The following is a 23384-nucleotide window of genomic DNA, read 5'->3' on the forward strand; positions in this document are numbered from 1 at the left end:
ACTGGCTCTCTGCCTGGATTACTTGTTTCCTGAGCAACGATTCATTGTATGAATGAATGTGGGGGTGATGTTTGTGCTGTAATTATCCATCTGATAACTAATCCAAGGGTACATGGTTAACAGTTTTAGCCAGTCTTTTGTTTCCAGAATGCCATTCTTCATTACCTGTTGCCATGTATCTCTCTGTTTATGTCTGGGTACTATCCTGATGGGTGTATTTGAGCTTTGTCCTCCTTATTCCAGGTGATTCCCACCTTTTTGAGTGATACTGTCTTCACCTCTTGTTGTTAATGGTGATATTAATGAAGCTCCAAATGTAACTAACTGTTAAATTCTTTATTAGCAGAAGTTACACCATGGAGTATTGTTACCCGTAGATTTCCAAATTCTCTTTGCTACCTTGAAAAGATTGTTCAGATTTTGATAAATCCTTGTGCCACTCGGGTTTTTTATGTCATCTCTTTGCAGGGGAACTGTGGCACGGAGCCATGGTGTTTACTGCCTGCTTTTGTTTTTGCAAGGAGAGGGAACTGCTTCCTAAAACAGGCACTGATGCGAATGACAGCAAATTTTCAGTGTGCTCTTTGGGACCCTCCCAGCTGATGGACTGGGAGGTTAATATAAAGTGAGCAGGTTGTACTAATCGCATATCTAAGCTCCTTGCCATGGGTTTCTCCTCCAGGTGTATGCCATCATCTGGTGTGGCTCAGGAGAGGGATGGCAGCAATGGTTTGCAGCAATTGTATATGGTATATGCTGCGTATGTACTGGCAAACACTGTTAGCAATGCTTACAATGCTCTGGAGATTTTGTCATGTAAGCAAACAGAAGCAAAATGCCAATTAGACATTGTCTAACACTAACAAGAGCACAGCAGGTCCAAAATTCCATGTCAGTCAGCAAGAAATCTTGTTACTGGAAGCTGGCCACGAATTGCTTTACAGATACAGCCAAATACTTGGCAGAATGGACCATTAGACCTGTTGCTCTCTGGTAAGGATAGGGGCTTCCCAGCAGCACCATTCCTTAATGGTTTGTATGGTACAGCTGTAGGAAGCCCCTCTCCATTAGGTCCATTTTGCCTTTCCAAAACGGGCAGGGCTGGGCAGCACTGATGCTGACAGCCCCACCCATGGCCGTGGTTCCTCAGAGCCACCTAAAGCCACAGCCTGGTCCCTCTATTTCTGCTTTCAGCTGGGAAGCTTTTTTAGTCAGAGATGGTCTCAGTGCAGCAGAGGAAGATCCTCAGGGATTCAAATTCTGCTGACATTACTCCATTTTGCTTGCCATACTCTAGATTCAACTAGGGTGCATGCAAAAGAGCCTTTTGAGCTAAGGTCCTAAATGCTGACACTTGCCATATTACTGATGGTTTCCGTGTTCTTGAATAACACACGTGAACATTTTGATTGCAATAGGTGAGCAAATAACGACAAAACCCACTGGATTTTGTCACTACAATTCAGCCTGAATTACTTGTAAACACTTTTTTTTTTTTTGGCTAATAGTCTGATTCTGGAACTGGGCAAATAGCCACCTAAAGCATTTGTCAAATGATGCTAAATAAAATTTAACTGGGTCTATAAATTTTCCTAGTCTAAAACATATGATATGGTCGACTTGGCTGTTTGCAGGGAGAAATAAATATCTAGAAAATCACTGAAAGCCTACATGGCATTACTTATTATTTTGTTATGTATAACAGAATTCTGCAACTTAAATTTTTTAGCTATGACTAGAAAAGCTAGCCTCTTGACCTTCACACTTCCTATTTATGATCCTCCATCAACGAGCTGAATGCCATGAAGTAGCAGCCTTACCCTCCAATCAATTACCCATGGATTTAATTCCTCATTACTCACATTTGATAAAAAATGACAGAGTAGTTTCGTGTTCTTAGCTAACCGTTGAGTCATGAGCAGGTGGAATGTTGCTGTAAGAGAAATAGAAACAGAAGAGGGGAATTTATCCAGTGTTCTTTCTATCAATAAATTTTCATTCCCATTTTTCCATAAAATGTTCTTTGAACAGGCAAAATGATGTTTGACCTGTATGTGGAAAATACCTCAGCTTAAATAATGCCTAGCAATTAACATCCTCCCTCCAAATTTATTCATGTCTTACATATTGAGGACTCATTAAATGAGAAACATTGATTTTTGATAGGGAGTGTTACAGCTGCCTGTCATTAGACTGCTGCTTTGAAAATGATGCTGTGACAGTATCCAGGGTTTGTAGCTCCATTGTGCTACTGGTTTGGAAAATATTTGTGTGGGATGCAGCAACACCCAGTTTTTGAGCCTGACACGGATGTGAGGTGTTGTGAGACGCTGCAGCATTGCAAGGCTTGTTTCTCAAGCTGAAGTGGTTAAGGCTTTCCATTAAGGCTGTGGAGCAAAGGAGGGTGGGCAGTGAGCTGGTGACAAGTTGTGTTTCTGAGGATCTCATCCTCCAGCTGAGCTGCTGTTGTATTTTTTCCTTTTCACCTACACAAATGCACTGAATTTACCCAATTCATCACTTTTTACTCTGCGACTTTATGAACACATCTTGTGCTCAGGGTACTTTCTTCATACAGCTCAAACTGCTGGAGCAGCTAGACTATGAACCTTGATGGTATGTCACAACGTTTTGCTAAAGATTAGTAAAAATGGGGATGGGATAGTCCCCATGCATGATGCCAGCACCACCAGGCAAGCAATATGTCCTGGGCTGTGTCATGGTGCAGCTTAGGCAGTAACCATCTCTTCTAGCTACCATCCCTTCTGGCTTTGAGTCAGGGCATACAGAGGAGGATGAAGAGTGTCCCAGTAGGAAGATTGACCTGAGAAGTTAGAGGCATTGGTGGTGCCTGCTCTTGCACTGGGAATGGGTTTGGGGGGGATGTGGAAGCACTGAAAATACTTTTTCAACTTGGGCCGACCCCAGAATTCACATCCAGCCTGTTGGTTTGCAGAGAGTAACCTTCACATGATGAAATCCCCCAAGATGTGGCTGTTTTTGTACTGTGCTGATGCACCATGTTGTGCCTGGGAGCCTTGATCCTTGGCTGAAGCCCCCGAGGCTAGCATGACTCTCAGGAATAACATTAGCCACAAAGAATGCTTCCTAAAATCAAGGACTGTGGCATAAAGCACTGCTGACACATTTATCTGACCTGGATATCATCACTCTGTTATTAAAATGAAATAGAGCGACTCAGATTAACTTGCAAGCAGAGCTAAGAAAATGACAATTTGTAATGATTCTCACATTCCTTCAACAGAAAAAACTGCTTAGACAATCTAATGGATGAAGATGAGAAAGACAGGGCAAAGAGGTGAGCATTTTTTCTTTTATAACTCTGTTGAACTTGGGATGAGTTTGATGCTGTTTGTTGCTGCAGAAGCTGTTTTATCTATAATCAATTAATCAAAGAGAGAGAGAGTAAAACATAGCCAAGCTCAGCTTGAAAAACTGCCATCTCACAGATTCCCATTCCTGGCTACCCTGTAAGAAGAAAATAATATAGCAGTGTTTCCTATGGAAAATGTCAAACAAGCCAAGGCATTGATCCTTTTCTACATATTACTGCAGAATATGAGAACTGAAGAATTAACAACATACTACTGCCACTGTAAGACATTATCTGAGCTTCCTCAATCTATAAAAATCAGGATTTTTTAATTAAAAATTGGAGAAGAAAACTAAAGAAGTAGAGTTTTCTCCTATTGTGATGGTCATTTATCTAGCAATACCTGTCTCACACTAAGGAAAGCACCCAGAAGTGACATTCAGAGCTGAGAAAGACCAGGAAAAGTGAAGTGCCAGCTCGAAAACAGCACAAACCTTTATTCACATACATCCTGCACTCATCATCAAGTCCCAGTTGGTGGGAAATCATTGTGAAGACTTTGTGGGGTGGGAAAGGGTGTGTTTCAAGGCAGAAGACTCGTGGCAATAATACTCTTAATAACTGCCAGATCTGACTGGCATTGGCAGAAAAGCTGTTTGGAAGCTTTTGAATTATTTTTTTTCTGGATGTGTTATCAATACCACAGCCTGCAGTTTAATTGCTTTAGAGGGAGCCGTGGGTTGCCTGCATTTTTCCCCTTGGTTCCTTCTAATGAGAGTATTTCCAGTCCAGGCACAACTAGTTGATCCAGTTTCATCTCTTTTGATTCCTTCCCTGCTTCTTTCCTCCCCGCAGCTTTTTCTCACTAATATAGGTCAGCACAGGCTGCATCCAAGCTCAGCCATTCCCTTTTGCTGCCTCCTGTGAACAGAGGCATGCTCAGGCTGCAGAAGGCCTACCTTTGCCACCAGGAGCAAATTACTGGCCTAACCTCATCCCCTTAGGCTTGCGAGGACCTACCCAAAGAGTCCTGGAGACCACCAGCCCCCAGAGCCCTGCTACTGCTGCTTTTCACACAGGGCTTCATGCCAGGAGAGCGCTGATACAGGGTGCTCTGCCCAACTATCTGCCAGCAGGCCAGGCACCTGGGGCCACAATAAGAGGGGATTCAGGGAAGGGCTGCCTCCTCCTGCCAAGCCCATCACAAAGCAATAGATCATAGAATCATAGAATGGCTTGGGTCAGAAGCTTCACAGGTCAGCTAGTCCAACCCCTCTGCAGTGAGCAAAGGACATCTTTATCTGGATCAAGCTCTCAAAGCACCATCCAACCTGAATTTGAATGTTTTCAGGGATGGGACTTTTTCTTCGGGCAACTTGTTCTAGTGTTTCACCACCCTCATTGCCAAAAATGTCTTCCATATATCTTGTCCTGTCTAAGTCTACCCCTTATTATTTTAAAAACATTACTCCTTCACAGAATCACAGAGTGTCAGGGACTGGAAGGGACCCTGAAAGACCATCCAGTCCAACCCCACTGCCAGAGCAGGATCACCTATACCAGATCACACAGGAATGTGTCGAGGCAGGGACATTGTAGCCAGGTGGGGGTTGGTCTCTTCTCCCAGACAACCAGCAATAGATTAAGGGGACACAGTCTGAAGTTGTGCCAGGGGAAGTATAGGCTGGATGTTAGGAGGAAGTTCTTCCCAGAGAGAGTGACTGGCATTGGAATGGGCTGCCCAGGGAGGTGGTGGAGGCACCGTCCCTGGAGGTGTTGAAGCAAAGCCTGGATGAGGCACTTAGTGCCATGGTCTAGCTGACTGGATGATCTTGGAGGTCTCTTCCAACCTGGTTGACTCTATGATTCTAGAGAGGGAGACTCCACAACCCCCCTGGGCAGCCTGTTCCAGTGTTCTGTCATCCTCACAGTGAAGAATTTTTTCCTCAGATTTACATGGAACTTCCTATGCCTCAACTCCCACCCCTTGCCCTTTGTCCTGCCATTGGGCATCACTGAGAAGAGCCTCCTTGTTCTGTTGCAACAGGCCTTGCAATTAAGGCTGATGCCATCTTTCCTGTAGGCCCCCTCTAAGTACTGAAAGACTGCAGGTAGGTCTCCCTGGAGCCTTCATTCTCCAAGATGGCTCTTTGGAGAGGGTGTAGGACAGTGGGAGGTGTCATGCATTCCCAGAGCCCCAGGATCAAGGGAAGGGGGGAACCTACCTTGTATTGAAAACTCTATAATTCATAGAATCAACCAGGTTGGAAGAGACCTCCAAGATCATCCAGTCCAACCTAGCACCCAGCCCTATCCAGTCAACCAGACCATGGCACTAAGTGCCTCATCCAGGCTTTTCTTGAACACCTCCAGGGATGGTGACTCCACCACCTCCCTGGGCAGCCCATTCCAATGCCAATCACTCTCTCTGTGAAGAACTTCCTCCTAACATCCAGCCTATACTTCCCCCGGCACAACTTGAGACTGTGTCCCCTTGTTCTATTGCTGGTTGCCTGGGAGAAGAGACCAATCCCCACCTGGCTACAGCCTCCCTTCAGGTAGTTGTAGACAGCAATGAGGTCGCCCCTGAGCCTCCTCTTCTCTAGGCTAAACACCCCCAGCTCCCTCAGCCTCTCCTCATAGGGTTTGTGTTCCAGGCCCCTCACCAGCTTTGTCACCCTTCTCTGGATACGTTCCAGCACCTCAGCATCTCTCTTGGATTGAGGAGCCCAGAACTGGACACAGCACTCAAGGTGTGGCCTGACCAGTGCTGAGTACAGGGGAAGAATAACCTCCCTTGTCCTACTGGCCACACTGTTCCTGATGCAGGCCAGGATGCCATTGGCTCTCTTGGCCACCTTGGCACACTGCTGGCTCTTCTTCAGCCTACTATCCACCAGTACCCCCAGGTCCCTTTCCTCCTGGCTGCTTTCCAGCCACTTAGTCCCCAGCCTGTAGCACTGCTTGGGGTTGTTGTGGCCAAAATGCAGAACCCTGCACTTGGCCTTGTTCAGTCTCATCCCATTGGCCTCTGCCCACCTATCCAGCCTGTATAGGTCCCTCTGCAGGGCTCTCCTACCTTCCAACAGATCAACACCTGCTCCTAGCTTGGTGTCATCTGCAAACTTACTGATGCTGGACTCAATCCCCTGGTCCAGGTCATCAGTAAAGATATTGAACAGGACTGGGCCCAGCATTGATCTCTGGGGAACACCACTAGTGACAGCTGCCAACTGGATGTGGCACCATTCACCACCACTCTCTGGGCTCTGCCATCCAGCCAGTTCTTGTCCCAGCACAGAGTATTACCACTTCACATGCTTACAGCTTTATTACCTACAAGATATCTGTGTGATAACCTGTTCAAAGTAATCCCTGCATCGAATGTATGCATACAGGACAAGAGCAGGCTGACAGGAATCCTGGCTATCAGTGACTGCTGTCACCATCTGGTATAGTTTTCATGCTGTTTGTTCCTGGAGGGAATTTTTTGCTGTACCTTGGGGTAGGCCTCTATCAAGGTGAATTAAAAAAAGGTTAACTTTGAAAACAAAATAGGGAACTCACTGGCTGGATGTTAGGAGGAAGTTCTTCCCAGAGAGAGTGATTTGCATTGGAATGGGCTGCCCAGGGAGGTGGTGGAGGCACCGTCCCTGGAGGTGTTCAAGAAAAGACTGGATGAGGCACTTAGTTCCATGGTCTAGTTGACTGGATAGGGCTGGGTGCTAGGTTGGACAGGATGATCTTGGAGGTCTCTTCCAACCTGGTTGATTCTATAATTCTATGATTCTACATTTTTCTGTTTAGGAAGAAATCTAAACTTGAAATTAAGTTTGAAATCATGAGAGGCTCCATGCAAATCTAAAGCTGCTATGGTATACTAAAACCATTCAGATTAATGCAAAAGCTACAGGTTTTCTTTCAGAGCTTTCTCAAACCTGGGAGAAGCCATTGGTTGAATGTTTTGCTGTTGTGTCTTCAAAACTGGGAGCTCCTGTATGTCCCATGCTGCAGAAGACATGCTGCTTTGATTTTTTTTTCTTGTTTGGTCTAAGGACCAGGTTCCTCAAAGATGAGAAATATGCAAGGGTATAAAAAAAGCCAAGAAAAAAAAATCTCTTCTTTCATTTTCTTTGTTAAAAGTAGGTGAGACTGGATCTAACTCTTTGGAGATGGACGCAAGCCAGGAGCTGGGTTTCTCAGGTTAGAGACACACAAGCACACTGCGTACTATCTGCTGCAGTTTATTAGACACATGCAAGGTTATATTATACAGACATGAGAAAAGCATCCATCTTTTCCTCAGGAGAGGCACCTGCACTCCCGCTCTTGTGTCTAGTGTTTAGATTTTGGCCAAGATGTATAACTATTCCTTCAGGACGCTGGTTATTTTGAACCCCACTCTGAATTCTCTGACTGCCTGAGGCATTACTTCACTCCAAAGACCTGAGGACTAAAATATAGATATGATGGCACTGCACTAGGGAGCATCGAAGACCTCTTTGAGCTCTTCTGATCTTCTGGAGATCAGAAACCATCATTTCACTTTCAGTTCTTTGATGTTAGACTTTGGCTTACTTTGTTTTATAGATTTATTAATTTTAAACAAAAAGATTGCTTTGTGCACTTCTTTTCTCTATCTGCTTTTCTTGTAGGTTTCTTTAATAGTAAGTTATTTTAAAATAACTTTTACAATTCAATTGAATTCCAAATTGCAGACAAAACCATCTTGAAGAGAGCCATAAGTGAGTGTTTAATAAATTAAGGCTATCACCTGCCAGTTTCCACTCAAACAGAAAGTAAATTTAAGAATTTTAATTAAAGTAGCTGGTACAGTTACTTGCTTTCATGCATATATAGTGTATCTCACTGGACAGCAAAAAGAGATAGGAAATTTGGTGGAAAGCCACATTTCATTGTAAATCAGCAAGATTTAGTGGCTGCTAGTCAGCAAGTATCAGTCTCTCTTTGAGACAATAAGCAGCAAACATGTAAAAGAATTAAAATGGCTACTTAAAACACATTTTGAATGGCTTATTTTGATCATTCTGGATTCAAGCTGTTCTGCATTGCCTTCAGCTGCATGCACTAAAAATCCAGATTTTATTCATACTGTGGCTTCCTCCCCTTGGATATACTCTGTGTTTTTGGAGTAGCAAGGAGGGAGGGGAAGTAGGATGACTATTACAGAATTAAGACAGAGACTGTTTTGGCTTACTGTAAGTGATATGCCTTAGCACTGAAGTGAGCAAAGCTATGGAATAATCTTCCAAGGGATGTGATGAAAACTGCACTATTTAGGACACTTGCAACTGGACTGAACAGAACATTTACAACTGTGCAGGGATAGTTTAGATGACCTAATTGCATGGAGGGTTGGGTTTTTTTCTCCTTTTTTTTTTTCCTTTTTAAGATTTTGCTGTGATCATTGATTGAGGTCTTGGTAGAGTTAGTTCCATTGGAGTAGTTTTTATGGTTCCTTTGTGAATAAAATGTCAAGCGTTAAAAACAGATCCTTTATATTTCTGTCAAGGCTTGTTTTTTTTTTGGGGGGGGGGTGTTTTTGGTTTGGTTGGTTGGTTGGTTTTGGATTTGGTTTGGTTTGGTTTCATTTGAAGAAGCAGCACTTTCCTTATAGATTGTTGGTGGATTTTATTTTTAAGGCAAGCAAGACCCTTTGAGCTTAAAATGAGCCAAGGATTGAATTACGAGGAAGTAAAATGTTCTTAATGTCCCCTTGAACTGTACAGAAATAGGATAAGGCTGGAGCTTTTCACATCTTGTTCTGACAGCTTTTTGCACTGTAATAAGAACAGGCTGAAATCAGTCAAGCAGTATCCACCCAGTCTCTTGTGTTCAAAGCTGTAAAATAATCAAGTGTTGGCTGCTGTCCAGCGTGTCTCCAGGTGTGTTCAGGGTTAAGAGCAAAACAAACAAAAATTGTCCCTCCACCAGTAGTAACATCCAGAAGCCTCTGCTGTGATTTCTCTGCTGAAAATGTTTATTGCCATCCTGGTCCTTGGGGAGATGTAGATGCTTGGCTAATTTTTGCTCTGATTCTCAGCAATGTGCATCCAGAACTGCTTATGAGGTACAGCAGAGTTAGCTGGGACTGAGAAACTCTGAGAACCAGCCTCTTGGCTTTTCTCTCCTGTGTACATGTAACCAGATTTTTAGATCTTTACATAATTATCAAGACAAATGTTGTCTGCTTGAAGTCCATGCAGCAGAACAAACAAACCTTCCGGGTAATACTTATTTCTATTTTCACGTGGCTACAGAAGTCTGAGTGATACCATCCATGTAGAATATATGTCATAGTCATTGAAACAATTCAGAAAACATTTGCTCAGGTTTAGGCTGGCATATAATTAAAAAAACATAAAGTGCACACACTAAAAAGATTATCAACAGCCTCAATGACAGTATTATGATGGTGCCGAAACAAACCAGATCCTCTCTTCCTCACACTGCTTGAGGTGTTCAATCACAGCAGCAGAAGTAGGCTCTCTCTGAGAAATCTTCAAGTTAAACAGACAAGACTGTCAAAGAAAGCTGCAGAGTCCTCATTTTATACCTGGAGTTGGGGCACCATGACCTTAAGTGATTTGCACACAGAGATTAGGGACTAGTGCATCTGAGTCCCCAGGTCCAGGAGCACTTCCCAGCCTCAGACCCAGTCCATGCTAGGGTGAGGCACACTAGTGCTCTTTCTTCTGCATGCCCTTGTTACCTTGAAAAGGAGCCTGAACTAGATGGCATATGAACTAGACAGGAGCTGCAGCAACTTCTAGTCAGGTCCCTGACCTCAAGGACTGGAACACAACAGCCCTATTTCTGTCTTCTGTAAGCCAGATTGAAGGTAGCCCAGAGAACCTGTGACAAAAGTGGGCAGGTCCCTCTAGGGACCCAGCTCCTGTGCAACATCTGAACTGCAGGACCAGGGTTTCTCTCTCCTGTTAAGTCTGTGCAGATGAGTATAACCCTTAATTTTACCAGTCCTCACTCTTCTCATATATGGCTGATTTTACTCTTGTCACAGTACTTCTATTCTTTCTTGCTCTGAGTGCCTTCCCACAATGGACAGAGCTCTTTCACCTACAAGTTTAGTGCTGACCTCTCAAGCTTGACTGGAGTGTCTGTAGGCAGCACAGAGGGCAAGCAGATTCTCCATCTCCCCACTGGGCTCTAAAGGTGGCCCAAAGACAAGAGCAGGAGGTAGGAACAGTTGCTTTTTACTTGTCTCTGCAGCTTTGCTGGAGGCTAGTGTTAATCAGCACATACAGAGGCACACAGCAAACCAAACCAATTTCCACGTGCATACACTGCAGAGAGGAGGTACATGATGATTTTTCCCCCCTGCTCATCTTTTTTTTTCCCCCTGTCTTCAGGGCTTCACGTAACAAGTCTGAGAAGAAGAGGCGTGATCAGTTCAATGTTCTCATCAAAGAGCTCAGCTCCATGCTTCCAGGCAACACCCGCAAAATGGACAAAACTACTGTGCTAGAAAAAGTCATTGGCTTTCTGCAGAAACACAATGGTAAGATTTACTGCAGCTATTCATGCATTTGCCAGACCATTACTGCAATATCGTGTTTCCTTCAGTGATTATCAGGGTAGCTCAAGGGATCTGAAAGTGCCAACATAAGGTTTGGGATTTTTTTCCTGTCTCATAAAAAAAGATCATTTGCAGGCGCTCTGCTACCCAGATCCATCTCCTTGGCTGCTCTTTAGGATGGCTCTCAACCTGCTAGAGAAGGGCCTGAATGTCAAGATTTGAGAGAAAGTGGGGAGCAGTGCCCTGCAGCATGTGTGAAGAGGGATACTTTGAAAAACAAGACGTGGGGCCAGAGGGAAGATTCTCTTCCTTGAAATTTGCAATATTCTGAGCAAAAGAACAAAGCAGTCTTGCAAGCTTCTCTGCAGAAAAATGCTAGGAAACAATCTGTTCAGCCTCCTGCTCTTCAGTGGACTGTATAAGACTCAATTTTCCACAGTGCACAGAAAACTCTGACCAGAAAAGGCCCCGGTTTTTGAAGCTGGTTTCAGCAAATTGCATACACAGATAGCTGCCATGCTTCACTCGGGTTGCACAAGCAGAAGCTACATCCCATTTGCACAGACTGCAGTTGCATCGGTAAAGTTCATTCTCAAAAATCCAGGAGCTCAGTTTTAATAATGCACATAACAGTGACAGTTAAGGCCCTTGAAAATGTACCACCACAGAGGTTAGAGGGCATGCCTGGCCCTGCTCTTGTGGCCACACACGGATATCCTCCAGCAGTGGATAATCGAACCACTTATCCCTTAGAAATCAGGGCATTGGTTTAAAATGGAGCTCTCTTGCTCTGCTCCTCTGAGGAAGAGACTTCAGTTGATGACTGTGAAAACTGTCCTCAGTCCCACAAAGCCGAAGAGGGGGTCTCATGAGCTGATGCACCACATCAGCAGGCTTGCCATCACCTCCTGTCCTCACTCCCTTAGGAGCTCTGGGTGAAGTGGAAAATCCAAAAAAACAACCTCTTAAATCGTGACTTCCAACATAATGGAGTTACAAATGTCAAACTTACTCAGGAAATAATTACAGTGGTTCTGTTGTTAGAGAGCATTTTCTCCTTAAATGAATTTTTACCACACAAGATAATTTCATACAGGAGGGCAAGACTAGGACATCTCTAAGTTTAATAATTGTATATACCTATCAAAAAAATGACAGTAATAACATATCTGTTCTCTTTTAGCTGCCCAAGGCAGAGTAAAGAAAAATGTGAATATGCTCAATTATAGATCCAAGCAAAGAACAGTCACATGAGTTTTGAATAAGTGTAGATAAGTGTAGCTGATAGCCCAAATAATTTACTCCAAAAGGCACTTCATTTCTGTAAGAACATCTATGTAAAAGAAAGCCAACAGTCACAAATGCTTCCACAGCAATTGGGTAAAAATGCAACTGTTTTTTGTGCATTTACTAAAAAAAAGCAGTGTTACCTATTTCTAAACTAGATTAGCAGTTACACAATATAGTACAAAGCATCAATATTTTAAAATATTGGTTACCATCAGTGTACTTTGGATCTGATTTATTAATTTTTATTGCCCCTTCATTAGTAGACTAAACCAAAACTTTAATCAGATTAATCAGAAGAGGAGGTGAGTTTTCTGGTTATTTTTTTCTTCATGAACAGCCTCCTTCTTTATAATCCACACAGTCTCCCAGATCTCAAATTAATACTTCTAGCAGTTACTGTCTCATGTATACCAGCTTTTCCATGACATGGATCTGCTGGAAATACCCTCTGTTCTGAAACTATTCAATAACAGCCTGATGGACTGATCTCTCTTTTCCCTTCATCTGGCTTTGAAACCTCTGTGTAAGAGCACGGGGGCTGTGGAGAGCTGCTGTGCTGTCAGTGACAGTCCTCAGCAGTGCAGGGAGCCAGTCCAACAAGCTGGTAGAAGCCGACAGCTGCATCTCCACCAATAAAGCCCCAACGGAGGTTTTGATTTCTTTAGAGGTGACAATATGCACAGGCACTGGTATAGATTTATTAGTTTTAATATCATTTAGCCACTTGCATTTCTCTGGGCAGTTTGCCTCTGTACTCTATATAAGGAGTATTGAGTGTAACACCCTCTGGAAGTGTTAATCAATAGGATTAATTAAGCAGGCAGCACCTAAAGGAGGAGACAGGCTGGTCTCAGCATCTCCTTGCAAGCAGAGCTGAATGAGGGAGCACTCTTACACAAGAAGAGTGAGCAGTAAACCAAACCTCCTCACGTCTCTCCAAGCTATGAGATCTATCCTCCATAACCCTATCTGATGCAGGTAGAGCTAACATAAGTAGCTGTTTTTTGAAGGGAGCAGCTCTCTGTGGTGCACCCAGCTGCCCCCAGCATGGTCCCCACTTTCAGTGCAAAGTAGTGACTTGTTATGCCAGTGTGTCTGCATCCCTCCACAGAGCGCCTTCAGCCTGCTGCAGGGCCAGGACTGGCCAACAGCTGGACAAAAAACCTCTGGTGTTTTATGGGCTGACAGCACAGGAGACCCTCCCATCTTGACAGGATTTGGGATGAGATGCTGATGCTCCATTCCCTGGGCGTCCCTGCACTATGCAGCCAGCAGTAGGCAGGGGAGAGAGCGAGGCAGTAGCATCAACGTGTGGCTGCTTCAAAAGCTCACGTTTGGCTCACATTTTGGAGAACAGAGCAATAGCTCTGCCTTTCAAGGGTTACAGCCCATTTTAGTCTCTTCTGAAGGAGTTTTCTTGCTGCTCCATATTTGTCACAGAAGCTGTAGACTGAGCTCCAGCTCTCTAGCATCCTAATTCTTTGGAAATATTAGTTTGACACATGCTAATCTTTGCCTTGATTTTAATTTCATGCAGAGTGGTTTTATCTTTTGATCAATGCCCAAGTAATGCTGTGTGAGGCCAATGGTTATGTGAATACAAGCTCCCACTGAAGTCAGTTCAAACTGAGAGCTGAGGAAAAAATGAGGAAACTATTTCAGGATTGGGCCTAATTCAGACAATTGTTATAGTCTCGGTATGCAAAACCCATGCTTGAAAACTGGTGTTCTTGAATATAAAGGTGATTTCTCTCTTTTCTTAACAGCTCAGATGTAGTCATGCATGCTATGATTTCTTTGAATTTAAGAAATTCTTTTTTGTCTAGAAGTCTCAGCACAGACGGAGATTTCTGAAATCCAACAGGACTGGAAGCCTTCATTTCTCAGCAATGAAGAATTCACTCAGCTGATGTTGGAGGTGACCATGCATGTATACTTCCCCTGATTTTGTCTAGCAGTCATGGAATGTCCCTACATCTAGAGTAAAATGTCATCAGCAGTTCTAAAAGAGGGAGTTTCAGGTGTTGCTGTGTTTGACTGTCAAGCAAAGCTGTCACTGGGACAAGGAATTTGTGTCCCTCACACGTTGCTTTTCACTCTCAGTGATGCAATTGCACCGTGCTGCTGCAACCTGCAAAGCTGCACAGAATCCCAAGAAATGCAGTACAGGAGAGAGATTTGAATCACAGGTTACATTTCACGTTTACAGAGGTGAAGAAAGGGGCATGCAGCAGTTTTTCTCCTGTTCTTGGAAGGCGTGATTATTACCTAATATTTATGCAAGACTACCATCTAAAAAGCAACAATGTCACATCCCTCTAGTGCTGGGTGCTGTACAAGCAGATAAAACCTGACAGCTCCTCTTGGTTTAATATAGTTAATACTTCCACTCTTACGATTTTCAAGGCCCATATCAAACACCTCTTATTCTAACAGGGCACAGAGTTATTTTGCAGTGATAGTTTTAAAATTACCTTTAAATTATACCATAGGTGCTTTTAATTCTAGGTGGGATTTGAAGGGAGGTGACTCAATGGTGTTTATGTAGGTTTGAGATGAAATGCAGATTAGCTGCTAGAATGTGTTTTTCTCTCTCAGTAACAGGTAGAACATTCTTTAGCAAGGATCTTCTCCATTACTAAATACATGGAGGTTGCATGGCCCTGCAGTGCCCTGCTTGAGAACAAGCTTCTCCTCCCACAAATGTGAATGTGGGGCATGATCCACGTTCTGGCAGCAGGCAGGGAGGTTGCTGGGTAGCAGCTTGACCCAACAAAGGGTGGCACAAAGCCAGGGCACGTTGCTGGCCCCCAGGGGCTGGTGGTACTTCAGTCATTGCAGTTTGTTGTGATGAGACTCCCCCGGTCCAGCGTCATGTGGTGCTTTGCTTTCATTGCACTGACAACCACTGCCCATTCCCATCTCAGCATGCAGGGACATCACATGTAACTCCTTCAGTCTGCACTAAAATGCTTGCCTCATATAGCAATAAATTGGCAGTTGCCTTGACTGGCTGGGCCTTTGTTGATTCTACTTGTGTGCCACACAATTTTAGATTAAAACAATTGCTTTTAGTTTCCCAGCTTATAAATCACCTTCTCGCTACTGTGATTTTCCATGCCCTTCAGGATAACACTGGATATTGGGAAGTCCTGTTGAGCCAGTTGTTCATCATTCTCTGTTTTTTATTACCTTTCTGCCAATCTTATTTTACTAACATTTGGCAAGACTGCTTGAACTTTCTCCCATCCTGTTTTTAAAAGATGGGAAGTTTTTTTTCAAGCACTGATTGAAAAGAATCAAAGCATAATTGACTACAGTAATACATCAGATTTCCTGAAAATGGCCTTTCCTTACCCCATTGAAAAGGCTGTCATCAAATTATGTAAGAGTAGGCATTAGGGTCTGTTTTCCCATCTAGGATGGCTGCAGTAGTAAAACACTTGAAGAGGGACATGCCTTCTTAGTGTTGGGAGGGCCAGTTGCAAGTAAATAAAAATAGAATTAGGCATGCATCCATTAACTTCATTTTACCACAAACCTTTGATGTGAGTCACTTTGTATAATTTGCATTGGATGTAAAATAAAGGTTTGATTTTATAAAAGAAGCCAGCAACCTTCACCATAGTAACATGCACAATCCAGCTGCCTTCTAAAACCACTGCTCTCTTCTATGGGTTAACAGCTATCATGCCTTTCTAGAAAACAGCTTGAATGTACTGCACCAAAGAAAAACATATTCTCTGCACTTAGATTAACAAAATCAAACTAACTATAGCAGCTGGAGGGTTTTCAGAGATGCTAAACACAGCTCTTCTACTGGGGTACAAGTTATTGACCTGCTTTTCAAAGGATTGTAGCACCAGCAGATTCCCATTGACTTAAATAGTTGTGGGTGCTCAGCATTCTCTGGAAAAAGGAACATATGTTTGTGTCTTTATTCAAGCCTTTGTGTTTTCCTTTTTTTTCTCCAAAACAATTAGGTTTTCCAGTGTTCTCAGAATTCTTTCCTTTATTGAAGTCAGCAAGGGGGGAAGGATGTGCTGAGGCTCACAGGATCGATTGCTAGTCTGGCTTGGAGGCATGCCTGGGTTCCCAGTCAGGTTTTGTAACATCATGGCACCCTGATCAGGCTGTTTGCAGTACACCTGTCTCCTGAACAGGTATTGCCTCAGGAGCATAGTTGAACTCTGCTCTGATTCAGTCATGCTTGTAGTGCCTGTACTGCTGCAATACTGCAGGCAACACTGACTCCAGATCAACAGTGAACTGATAGGAAAGACCCAGACCTGCTCCACATGAAGGCATTGGGAGGCTCCCCAGTGACTCCTTATTTACAGTAGTCTCTGAGCATCTCCTATTGAGTCTTAATTTTTCGGGGGGTCTGCTGAGAGTAGGTTGCTTTAGATCTGGACGTCTATCTAGGTATAATTTTGAATAACATTTAGCTCAAACTTTCAAAGCTCAGACTAAAGAAAAAACTAATTCTGAAGGTGAAGTTGCTCCTGTGCATAGGATGGAGATAAGGCTGACATTCCTCTTCAGTCCTAGGAATGAAGGTGGGACTGAAGTGAGGAAGAAACTCTGCAGAAGGGTGAATTTCTCTTGGAATGAGTAATCTAATATCATGACCTTTAAAATAAATCACTCAATTAAATCTCAAGCTAAGGATTATTTGATCATTTGCATTGCTTTTACTTACATGAAAGCCAGTAATACACAATGTTACATTAATACAAACTCAGATTTATGAGGTTTGCAGAGAAGTACAATTTTGAGGTAGGACTGCATCCTTTCATTGTCCTTTGATATTTACACAGAGCTCAAAAGTTCATTTCAATAACTTCTAAGGGATTCAGTCTTAGTCATTTTGCATTATTAAAATGTGTGATTAATTTAAAAACTGAGACATGAAATGTTCCTGTGAGCCTTTTGTTGCTTCAATAGTAGGTTCTACTGGACTACAAGGAGCATTGTAAAAGTTAAATCATATTGTAAAATCAGAGAATTGCCATTCTGCAACTTCAGATAATGTTCCTACAACTCGATAACAATATGGCACTGAAATCAAACTTTTTTGATCAACATGCAATGAGATGCCATGTTTACACCACCTATTCCTATTAAAGCACTTCCTACTTGTCTGTTTTCCTTAGGCATTAGATGGCTTCATTATAGCAGTAACCACGGGTGGAAGCATCATCTATGTGTCTGACAGCATCACACCTCTTCTAGGGCATTTACCGGTGAGTAATTCTGGTACTTGCCTTTCTTGGGCCCTGCATGTTTAGAAACAGATGTAAAATGATGTGGGGAGGTGTGTTTTCTTGAAAATGCAGTGATGAGTTTTGTCCCTGCATTATGCTGGCCAATGCTGCTGATCAGCTCTCTTTCTCTCTCCATCTGATTCATACCCTTCAGGGTTTTGTTGCTATGAGGCACTTTGGCTTGAATGGAAGAAGCACTGCGGGAGTACTCTGGCCAGGGGAGGGACAGGGTGACTTGGCCAATCTTTTCCATCTCTGATTTCTAAGGTAGCAGAGAATAGCACCAGTGCCCAGCAAGGAGCTTGTTAAAAGCCGTATTCAGATCCCAAGGAGGCAAAAGACAAAACTGTTGAATTCAGGGTTAGTCAGGGGGCTGCTGCCAAGCTGTCCCCACAGCTCAGCTGTGCTTTCCTAAAGTGGGGCATCCTGCTCCAGGGAGGTGCTGGTGGGGCTGGTGCTCTGTGCTCCAGTCTGGCACACAGGGCTTGTTTTATCTACAGGGTGCTGGGTCTTGCTGTGGGAGACACTTCTGCATGTACTGTATTGGGATGCAGAAGCAAGGAAGAGGGACTGCTCTGAGCCCTGCTCCTGTTGCTAAGGCTGCTCTAGGAGAAATGGCACAACAATTAAGAACTAATCCTCACACTCATTTTTAGTAGCTTGCTTTCAAATAAATACATGCCCAGGAGAAAAAAATCACTGCCAAATCATTATTGTGCCACCCCCACCCCCACACATGTTCTTAGGAAAATTGCAATTCTTCTCTTGTTTACTTTTTCACCAAGTACATGCTGTGCTTTCCATCCAGACAAGTGGATCTCACACTCACTACCTTGCTATAACATGAACAAAGATTATTTTCTTCTGAGACAAAAGGAACTCGATGAAAGGTGGCAGCTCCTGGTAAACGCAAGGATATTGCTATGCAACAAGAGATTGAACTGAATCTATCTATTTCAGTATTCTTTAATTCTCAACAGTTGAGAAAACCAGTAGTTGACTGTTTTCTGATGTTTGCCTTCTCTCCAAAGGCAGAGAGCCCAGTCCTGCATGCAAGCTGTGGGTCTCCATGCACTTACTGACTTCCATGGCATTTCCTTATCTTTCATGGTTTGGGGGTTTCATTGTCATCCCTTCCAGGTACTGACCCTTAGTGGAGGTGACTGATCTGCTGCAGGAAAGTATTGCTCTTCAGGAAGACAGACTCTGTGCATAGAACCTTAAGTCTTGGCTGAATATGTGTAGATTCAGATTCATAATTTCTGAGTGGGACCATCAGAAACAAAAGCAGCTTTTCCTCCTGAAGTCATGCCTTCTGTGGTAATCTTGCATGGTACCCAGCCCAAAATGAGGACCAAGATAAGCATTATTTTTTATTTGGACAGAAAAAGCACATAGCAGCCCAAGCCAGAGAACAAACTACTAGGGCTGGACGTGGAGTAGGACTTCCTACAAACCTTCTCAGAACTCACTCCACTCTTATGGAGTGATGATGCCTAACTGCCCCACTGCCCCGTGCATGCAGAGTGACTGGCTACATCCCAGAGACTTTAACTGAGCAAGCAATGGAAGCTTCTGCCTATCCAAGATTGTCTACAGCCATAAGTCGGGGCCCAGGTGACTGGAGTTAGATGCACACTGGGCCTTTTAGTCCCATGCTGCTTCTTCCATACATGTTTTTAAGCTTTAAAACTACTCAGAATTCTATCTAGAAAATGTATGTTCTCTTCTTTTTTTTACCTCTAGGATCTGTTGTAAGCTGAATTCCAGTCACTCTTTGAGGGACAAAATACCAATTTGTTTTCCTCTGTGACTGCACAGAAAAAAAAATACTCTGCAAAGCTCCTGGTTTGAACGCTGAAAAGGAAAACAAAACTGGGCAGAACATAGAACATAGAGCCCTCTGAGGGGCTCTATCAAGAAATCTGATGTCTTTCATTAAAATCATGAAAGGCTCTGGTGTCAAGAACAAATATATCCAATTCTCTTTAATACAGTTTCCCTAAGTTCCATGGAGCATTTTCAAACACAGACTTCCTCTGTTGTAATTCTGAATAGTTTGCTATTAGAAGATCTGGATGCTACTCCTAGGGCTTGTTGATGTAAAGAGAGGTTTAGCTTGTGTGGAAAGATTAACTGTAGTTGAAGTGAACTCCTGGAAATCTGGTCACATAGCATTTGCTGGTCAGGTGGTACATTGTGACCCCCAAAACTATGCAGTCTCTGGAGGAGCATCCTTCCTGTCCCTTCTTGTCTTTACTGAGCGAAACAGTTAAACACAGGCAGCAGAATGACAATTTCCAGCCTACAGGAGGAGATGCAGCTTTCTCATGGACGTTTTCTGTGCAGGGACGCATGCAGAAGGTGCTGTACCTGCTTACGGACTGAGAGAGTAGTGTCCATCTCACTCATCTTTAATCCCCTAGCTGAGGAGTCCGTGCTTGGTGTCTGCTCAAATGAGTTTCCCTCAGGGTTGACAGGGAGGTGGTTGTCCAAAGCCAGGAAGTCTTTGGCAGGGCTTATCCTAAGGGGGAATCTTTCCTCCCAGGGGCTCCCTGGTCAAGCTTAGGCAGATGCTCTGGCACGTTGAACACTTAAGTAAACCATCAGGGCAGAAAAATTCAGGACACAGTACCTTATAGTGTACAGAAGTGTTGCATGCTGTGTTGCTGTTGCAAGGTAGCAATGGGCATCAGCACAGGATATACAGATTGATATAGAGGCCAAATCCTAGCACATGAGAGCAGAGCTATCCTGAATTTTTGGCTTGATGGGAAAGAAGTCTATCTCATTTTCAGACTCCCATCTATCCTTACCTGTAGTGACCAAGCTGATAAGTTCCCCTGCAGCAGAAATAGCTCATCATATGCCCTTCTCACCCCTCCAGAAAGCAAAGAAACAGTGAAGGAGCTCTATTTTGGGGTATAGGTGTTTCATTAAAGCTGCACAGGTATTTAAGCTTTATATCAAATGGTTGCAGGACATGGGATGAATTTATATTGCTTTTAAATCAAGTTTAGCAGCATAACTGTATGTTAACATCTAACCATTCTGCCTGCAGTCACTGGAATTTATCTTTCATCCACTTCGCTTATCTCATTCAACAGTGCTGTGTGGCTATGTCTGCCAGCAGGGCAGAACTGCCTGCTGTAGAACAATTAGGATAATTAGACAAAGCTGCAAACCATACCCCTCCAAACTATACATGTTTGTCTGTGGCGATCAAATTTTGCCCATCTCTCTGGTCATGTTTTTGTGCACCAGATGTCTGCTCTTTGGATCTTGTGCAGAATTGGCTCTGAAGCTTAGAGGGCTGGAAAAGCTCTCTTATGGAGACAGGCTGAAAGACTTATGGCTGTTCAGCCTGAAGAAGAGAAGACTCCAGGAGACCTTGTAAACTACGTTTTAGTATCTGAAGGGGACCTACAGGGAGGAACTGTTTAGAAGGGCTTGTAGTGATAGGGGCAGAGGCTGAGGGAGCTGGACTTGTTTAGCCTGGAGAAGAGGAGGTTCAGGGCTGACCTCATTGCTGTCTACAACTACCTGAAGGGGCACTGTACCCAGGTGGGGGGTGGTCTCTTCTCCCAGGCAACCAGCAACAGAACAAGGGGGCACAGTCTCAAGTTGTGCCAGGGGAAGTATAGGCTGGATGTTAGGAGGAAGTTCTTCCCAGAGAGAGTGATTGGCATTGGAATGGGCTGCCCAGGGAGGTGCTGGAGTCACCGTCCCTGGAGGTGTTCAAGAAAAGCCTGGATGAGGCACTTAGTGCCATGGTCTGGTTGGCTGGATAGGGCTGGGTGCTAGGTTGGACTGGATGATCTTGGAGGTCTCTTCCAACCTGGTTGATTCTATGATTCTATGATTTAGTTTGAACATAAGGAAAAAGTTCTTTATGGGAATGGTAAAATACTGGAGGCCCCATCCCTGGAGGTCAGACTTGATGTGGCCCTGGGCAGCCTGATTTAGTTGGGGGTGTCTCTGCTCACTGCAGGGTCATTGGACAAGATGACCTTTGAGGGTCCCTTCCAACCCAGTGCGGTCTGTGAATCTGTGAATGGTTTGCCTGGCATTTCCTACAGCTCCAGCAAGACCGTGGAATATTTGCTTCTGTCTCTCTATTTGACTCATCAAGATATTCTTGATTGACATACTGATTTCAGAATATTGATATGTACAAGATCCAGCAGTTCTGTACGGTGCACTGTTTAACCAGTGATCTGCAGGAGGCAGGGGTCGTGAAACACAGTAAGAAGTATATAGCTACTTTTGTTTCCCCACAAACTTATTTTTAAAAGTTGCTATTTCCTATCAACAAATCAAACATTAAAATCTGGATTTGATACCCGACAGCAGTCAAAACTATAAATGCCAAGACTTGCAAATCAATTAACAGCCGGTGCTCAGGGCAGGAGGTTGCTTTGAGGGGTAAATGGGACAAAAGTCTCTTGCAGCTCCAACCACAGGTGTAGTCACAGGCCTCTGCAGCCATCACCTTGAACAGAAATGACACTGCAGAACTGATTTTGACTTGGAGCTTGGTCACAGAGTGGAGATAAAAGGTGGTACATCCTCAGGTCACTGAAGAAGCAATAGTGGATTTGAGGAGCAGTGACAGCTCACATCTAGTCCACCTGCAGTTACTGCTGAGTGAATGGTAGATTAATTAACCTCTGTGAGACTTAGGTGGAAGTGGCTAAGTGCCATTATCTACCATGTACAGGTAGAAAGGGAATGAGGAGGAAAAAAATAACTTTTCTGAGATTGTACCATAAGCCTTGAGCAGGACTTACCTCTGCAGTTTCCTGTCAGGTGCTTGTTCTTCATATGCCCCAAACTGCATGAGCAATGTACTATATTTGTCTAAATATAAAGAGAAATGGTGTATCTGTGTGCATGTATACAATAAACATGTGGATAGATAGATATAGATAGATATAAATATATATAGGCAAACCTTATATAAATGTAATGTATGTATATGTATTTATACATATCTATATAAAACCAATCACATACTGTTTCAGTAGGGTGCATATCAACAAGGTATACACTAAAGTCATAAAAATACATTTCAAGTATTCTTTACAAACAGAATATTCAAGTAACAAGGACATGTAATACATACTTACTAAGTGAATAACCTAAAGTAACGTATCATTGCATCATGAGAAGTGTATAAATACTAGCACTCTTAATTTTCTAAGTACATTCAATGTTTTTCACTCCTGTGAACAGGAATTCCGCACAGAACAGCAGACATGGGTAGAAAGCAGAGGGAAAGTGAAGTGCAGTCTTAGATAACTACATGAATAAATGATGATGATTAATAACTTGCCAGTCTCATAAAGGGCTAACACATTTTCAGCACAACTATACAGGCTGATAGCAGCTGCTCTGATGACAAATGAAGCTGTGTCAGTGTGCCAGCTCAGCATGAGCTAACCTCAAGTGGGATGGATAGAAGTCAATACCATTAGAGGGTCAGTTTATCTCAGGACTTTCTTTCAGGTACATTCTTCTAGCATTAGGTTATGCTGAACATGGTAAGACCTTCCTCTTGGCAATTGCATGTCTGACTCTCTGTCTTCTCCTCCCTGGACCAGTAATGGCCTTTTGCACAAATCCATCTCCTCTTTCCATTCCTGAATCTCACCACTTAGATTTTGGATGGACAACTGACCATGGGGCTGGAGGCATCTTGGCATTCAGTCCATGGCTGACCAGAGGGCTTGTGCCAGGGAAACTATGAAGTCCCTCTCCCTGAGGACTAACTACTGCTGTTGCAAAGTGATGTCCAGACTGGAAAGTCCCCTTCTCTCCGATTCCACCTGCCAGAATGCAGGAGCCAGGGATTCCACCTGCCAGGGAGCATCAGCTACCACCCCAAGGATACTTCCCAAGAGCTAGGAAGTTTCCCCCCAGGGAGACAGTGGAT

The 23384-nt window shown here is 43.6% G+C and overlaps 1 protein-coding gene across 3 annotated transcripts in view; it reads left to right on the forward strand.

The window, feature by feature from the left end:
- Positions 1–23384, forward strand: part of NPAS2 (neuronal PAS domain protein 2) — a 114549-nt gene that overhangs the window by 50574 nt on the left and 40591 nt on the right. For 2 of the 3 annotated variants that reach the window (XM_064143595.1, XM_064143596.1), the window contains exons 2-5: positions 3266–3319; positions 10726–10874; positions 14009–14100; positions 17339–17428. In XM_064143595.1, coding sequence (XP_063999665.1) covers positions 3288–3319; positions 10726–10874; positions 14009–14100; positions 17339–17428 — 363 coding nt within the window. In that variant the 5' untranslated portion in view covers positions 3266–3287. The remainder of the gene's footprint in view (positions 1–3265; positions 3320–10725; positions 10875–14008; positions 14101–17338; positions 17429–23384) is intronic. The other variant, XM_064143597.1, reaches the window with a different exon arrangement.

Source organism: Pogoniulus pusillus, chromosome 5 (assembly GCF_015220805.1).
Source record: "Pogoniulus pusillus isolate bPogPus1 chromosome 5, bPogPus1.pri, whole genome shotgun sequence".
In the NCBI taxonomy this organism is placed as follows: Eukaryota; Metazoa; Chordata; class Aves; order Piciformes; family Lybiidae; genus Pogoniulus; species Pogoniulus pusillus.